This window comes from Cajanus cajan, chromosome 8, assembly GCF_000230855.2.
Source record: "Cajanus cajan strain Asha chromosome 8, NIPB_CcT2T_4, whole genome shotgun sequence".
Lineage (NCBI taxonomy): Eukaryota > Viridiplantae > Streptophyta > Magnoliopsida > Fabales > Fabaceae > Cajanus > Cajanus cajan.
In genome coordinates, this window is record NC_138524.1 from 28,124,577 (window position 1) to 28,130,342 (window position 5,766).

The 5,766-nt window shown below is 28.4% G+C and overlaps 1 protein-coding gene across 1 annotated transcript; it reads right to left on the reverse strand.

Moving 5' to 3' along the window:
* Positions 1-2,860: 2,860 nt before the first annotated feature.
* LOC109818103 (MLP-like protein 43) lies at positions 2,861-4,445 on the reverse strand. The gene is made up of 2 exons (XM_020383505.3): positions 4,215-4,445; positions 2,861-3,529 (listed from the first exon to the last, which is right to left on the reverse strand). Exons 1-2 carry the CDS (start codon positions 4,399-4,401, stop codon positions 3,258-3,260), a joined length of 459 nt encoding a protein of 152 aa, XP_020239094.3. The 5' UTR covers positions 4,402-4,445; the 3' UTR covers positions 2,861-3,257.
* Between the last annotated feature and the right edge of the window lie 1,321 nt (positions 4,446-5,766).

A 5,766-nucleotide genomic window follows, 5' to 3' on the forward strand; every position in this document is an offset into this window, starting at 1 on the left:
GATGAGTTTTTGCCCCACATTGAATTTGCCTACAATAGGGTAGTTCACAAAACTACCAATATTTCTCCTTTTGAGGCTGTGTATGGGTTTAATCCTTTAACTCCTTTAGACTTGATACCTCTCCCTAATGTTGAACATTTCATTCATAAGGAAGGGGCTTCAAAGGCTGATTTTATCAAAAAACTGCATGAAAGGATTAAAACTCATATTCAAAATCAAAATGAGAAATATGCAAAACAAGGGAATAAAGGCAAAAAGTCTATGATCTTCGAGGACGGTGATTGGGTTTGGCTTCATTTAAGAAAAGAACGTTTTCCAAATCAAAGGAAGTCCAAACTCAGTCCTAGAGGAGATGGTCCCTTTCAGGTCTTACAGCGTATCAATGATAACGCTTATAGACTTGATTTACCCTCTGATTATGGAGTCAGCACCACTTTTAATGTTTGTGATCTTAAACCTTTTATAGGTGCTAGTGATGATGAGGACGACTCTTCAGATTCGAGGACGAATCCTTCTCAAGAGGGAGGGAATGATGGAAGAGCATGGGCTAAAGGCCCAACCACTAGAGCAATGGCCAGGAGGTTACTTGAAGATTTTACTGCTTCAGAGCTTAGTGGGCCCAATGGGCTTAGTGGGCCTAGGGTGCTTCTCACTTGGGCTTTAATTGATTGAACACCATGTCTAATTGTATTTTCTTAGTATAGGAATTTACTTTGATGTTGGTCTTGTATTTTGACCATAGATTAGGGTTTAGGTGTCTTGGGCTTAATTTTGGGCTTCTTGAGCTTTGGGCTTTTGATACCCAATATTGGACTCATTCTTCTTCTTATATTTTTTCCTATTCATTGTATTCATTAGACCAATGTATTTCGGTCATTAGATTAGGATTGTATGAAGAATACATTAATAGGAGAATTAGATTTCATTTATGCATCATTTAGAAGTAATTTGAGATGAATTTGAGTCACATGGATGGCATGTAGTAGTTCCGGCCATGTGAGCTCAAATTCACTTCAAATCACTCCTAAATGACTCCTAAATGAAGGTAGCAATCCGGTTTAAGCATGTGAGTGGCCAAAGTTTGAATTTCAAATTCAAAATTTGAAATTCAAACTTGGCGCCAACTATGCCTACTTGGTTGCCGCCAAGCTTGACCTAATTTTCCTCCTATAATTGTATCTCTTCCCTCCTTGTAAAAACACTTTTGAATATATGAGAATTTCTGAACAATTACTTCAGCTAATTCCCTCAAGAGTCACCAAAAATTCCAAGAGAGAAAACCTAAGAGAATGCCTTCAAAAACCTTAGGAAAACCTAGTTCTCCTTCCCTTTGAAGTGTGCAATCCTTTGAGTTCATGAGCTTGGATGCTTCCTTCTTCCATTTCCGCAGATTGTTCTTCATCTTCACGAGTTCTTCAAGTGTGTTTCTATCTCCATTGAAGAAGATCCGAGCCTAGGAGGAGTTTAGGAAGAGTTTGAGCTTCACTCCTACTACTCACCTCCATCATTATGCTATTGTTAGAACTCATAAAACAAGGAACGAAAGAAGACATACTTGATTGTTACTCGATTTTCAGATATTGAAGGTAGGAGAAGGGCTAGTATTCAATATGTTTGAAAGTTGGAGGTTGCAAGTAAATCCTTGAGAGGGAAAAAAATTTATTTATAGATGAGAGAAGTACGAGAAATGAAACGTCACATCCCCCGAGACTGTTAGATCATTTCAAGATTAATGATATGGAGAGGCATAACCTTTTGCATTTTAGAGTACGTTTCACACCTACTCTTAGCTTCTAAAGTCTTTCTAGGATTTCTAACATGTCATCAACGCATTTGATGTGACCTTTAACATGAAAGAGTACTCAGAAGGTGATAATTATGAAAGTAATCAAATTTCAGGCAATACACAATACACTCGATCACTTCGATTACTTGTTGACTTTGATATCAAAGTCTTTTTGCAAGTACAAATATTAGAATGTAAGAACTAGAACTAGTTCAATTGTCAATAACTAATCGCAAATATCAAACCTATATTCTAACAAATCCTCTTAATTTCATACAAACTTACCAAGCACGTGTAACTATTTAACTAAGTTAATACATATATGCTTAGTACCGAGCTATAGATATTTATATTGGTAACCAACCTAATTGTCTTTGTATACACACGTGTGTACACACGCGTGTGCATGTATTGTGCGCACGTGCATGTATGTCTACGTGTATGTATTAATTATTATTAAAATATTAAATTTTAATAATTTATTTTACCATACTTTTTTAAATATAAGATTCTTTTAATTAATTTACATGTATTAAGAAAGTTATTTAAATTTTAACACATTATTTTATTTATTCAACATTGTCCTTAAAGTTATAATTGGAACCCATCAATTATATATCACTTTTCATTCAATCTGTAAGTCATCTTCTTCGATCATCATAATGAATTTATCTAAATAATTTATAATATTTATTACAAAGTAGCTAATTTAAGAGCATTTCGATAAAAAAAAATTAATACAATAGAAATTTTGAATAAGCCTTATCAAAAGAGATTAACTAAATTAGAAAACAAATATTATATATACACGGGACAGAAATACATTATTTGCATTACTATAACGGGAACATTAATAGCATGTTTGAATTTGTATTAAAGGAGAATGAATCCATTTCTCTTCCAAAAGTTACTCTTAGTAACTCTTGTGTCTATGTCATTGGACGTGATCGTTTTTAAAAATATGAGTTTTTGATGCGTAACCAAACAGCTATTAAATTTCTGAACTTTTCATTAATGGTTTCCACGTGCTGCTGAAGATACGGCAAATCAAACTTCATTAAAACAATACCGAAATAATATAAAGCACGCTACATTAATATACATTATTTGAAGCATAAATATTCAATTATACATTATGCTTACTGAAGCACACTTCAAGACATCACCAAAATTACACCCACATCCAAATTTATTCCATTCGAACTAAGGACGATAATAAGCATCCTTCTCGTCAATTATCACACCCATCATTCCGAGTAATGTTATATATATAATAAAAATTATACAATAACTTCTACAACTTTACTTTTATATTTATTTTTTCCATCAATTCATTTATTCTAAAGATAGATATTATTAATGATGGAGAAAAATAGACATAAAAGTAATATTGTGCATGTTATTGTACACTTTTTATTATATATCTAAAATTACTCTATTATTTCTTAGTTTTTATTTTCGACTTGGATATCTATGCCTTGAGAAGATGAGCATCAATATCTTTAGTGCATTTGTGCACATACTCGATGTAGCCATATGGAGGATCAACTTCATTATCAATCTTCTCATATTCAACGGTCCATTTGATAATAGCACCACCATGATCCTTATCAATGGCTTGAAAGATGAGCTTAAAGTCCTTATACTTATGATCGATATCTCCCTCATAGAGCTTGTAGTTAATTGTTTTATTCTGTTCATCAACGGATTCAACACGTTCCTTACATGTTGTAACCTTACCATCTGTTGTTTCACAGGCAATCATGAGAAATAACAAAAACAATGTATAAAACAAAAAATACAAACATCTGTAACTTTTTTTCCCCAATTTTAATCTTAGTCATCTCTAATTTTATTTTATTTTTAAGAAATTAATCTTTCCATTGTGTGTATATTTTACTTGGCTTATATATGTTTTAATCTTGATAAATTTATTCCTCAAACTTAAAATTAATCTTTTTAAATCTTATGATTTGAAAAAATATTATTTTAATTCATCATCTTGCTAGTTACATAAGTTACATAACAATAAGAAGTTGATACAATTATGTATCATCAACTTAATTTATTGTTTTCACTTAGTTGATAAATTCGCTAACAATATTTTAGTAAAAACATTAAACTAAGTTTTTTTAATCAAATTATAGGGATTAAAAAGTAATTTTAAATTTAAAAAATAAAAATAAATTTATCTCATATTTAGAGATTAAAAATATATTTAGGTCATTTTACACTTATGAACCACTTTTAAAACTTAAAAACATTATATATAACTATTATTAAACTTTTAAAGTATAAGAATTCAAGCTTTTGAAATGTAAACTTTAAAACTAAAAGTGAAGGAATTATGGAGACAAATATATTCAATTTAGGAAAAAATATTATACCTATTTTCGTTTGCATATTAATATAGTTAGAGTTTGATTACCTATGGTATAAGTCCAGTGTTTGATGGACTCCGTATGATGCCAGTCATCACCATGATGCAGCTCTGTTCCATGAACCCTATCAGTAAGGTTTTGAACATGATGGAGTTGCTTTGCGAAGAGGTCGAACCACTTTTCAGCGGTTGCGTGAACCCCAATTTCAGTGCTGATTTTGCCTACAAGTGACATGATCAAGAGAGAAGCAAGTAATGGAACAAAGCAAGATGGATGAGAGATGGATGAGAGTATGGCAACCATATACGACTTATATAGAACATAATTTACACACACCTGACAGCTTAATAAATTATGGCATGGGCTTTTGAAATTTCCGATAGGCTGCAAAAAAGGAAAGTATCAACCATTTTTAATTCTTTTTTAAATTCAAAATATAATTTTGTAATAAGCATTGGTGGCTAAGTAATAAAAGTCGGTTACTCAATTTATGAATTTTTCTTTTTACTAGTATGTAATTTGTATTTATATTATCTATTATTTTTAAATTTTAATGTATTATTAGAAATTTCATAAGTGATAAGAAAGCCAAAATATAATATATAAGTGTAGATAATCCTTATCTTATAAGTCGACTTTGTAGAAGGTCTAATTTTATTTATTTAGATCATATTCTTGCCAAAACATAATATATTAGATCACCTTTTGGAATATTATCAAATCACTGTAAATGTTTATTTTTGCAAACATTACATTTAAAATATCTAGTACTTAATGTGAGGGGATTATGCTAAAAATTTCATATCAATTAATAATATATAGGCTTAATTGCATTTTTGATCATTCAAGTATAACAATTATGCAATTTTGGTCCCCAAAGTTTTAATTAAGTAATTTTAGTCCTTAAAAGATTGCAATTGTGTGATTTTAGTCCCTCAATTTTTAATTAAACAATTTTAGTCCCTTAAATATCATAATTATGCGATTTTAGTCTTTTTCATTAAAAATTTGATAATTTTAATATATATAAAATATTTTAAAATTATACAATTGTTTGCTTATTTAAGTTGATGTATATTATGATTTTTGTTAATGTATCAAAAGATATATATTTATTATTACTAAATAAATAAAATTTATATATTATTAGTATTTTAATATTACTGATAAATTAATATCAATAATATTTTTAGTATATTTATAGGTAAACTAATAATTTGATAAATATAGCTTAGTATATATTAATATACTTTTACAAAAATGTAAATATATAAAATAAGATATATATTTCTAATTAATATACTTATATTTTTGTAAAAGTATATTAATATATAATAATTTATATTTATCAAATTATTAGTTTATCTATAAATATAATAATAATATTATTGATATTAATTTATCAGTAATATTATAAAAATAATAATATATAAATTTTATTTATTTAATAATAATAAATATATATCATTTGATACAATAAATAAAATTATAATATACTTTAACATGAATAGATAAATAATTGTATAATTTTAAAACATTATATATATATATTAAAATTATTAAATTTTTAATAGAAGAGACTAAAATCACATAATTATG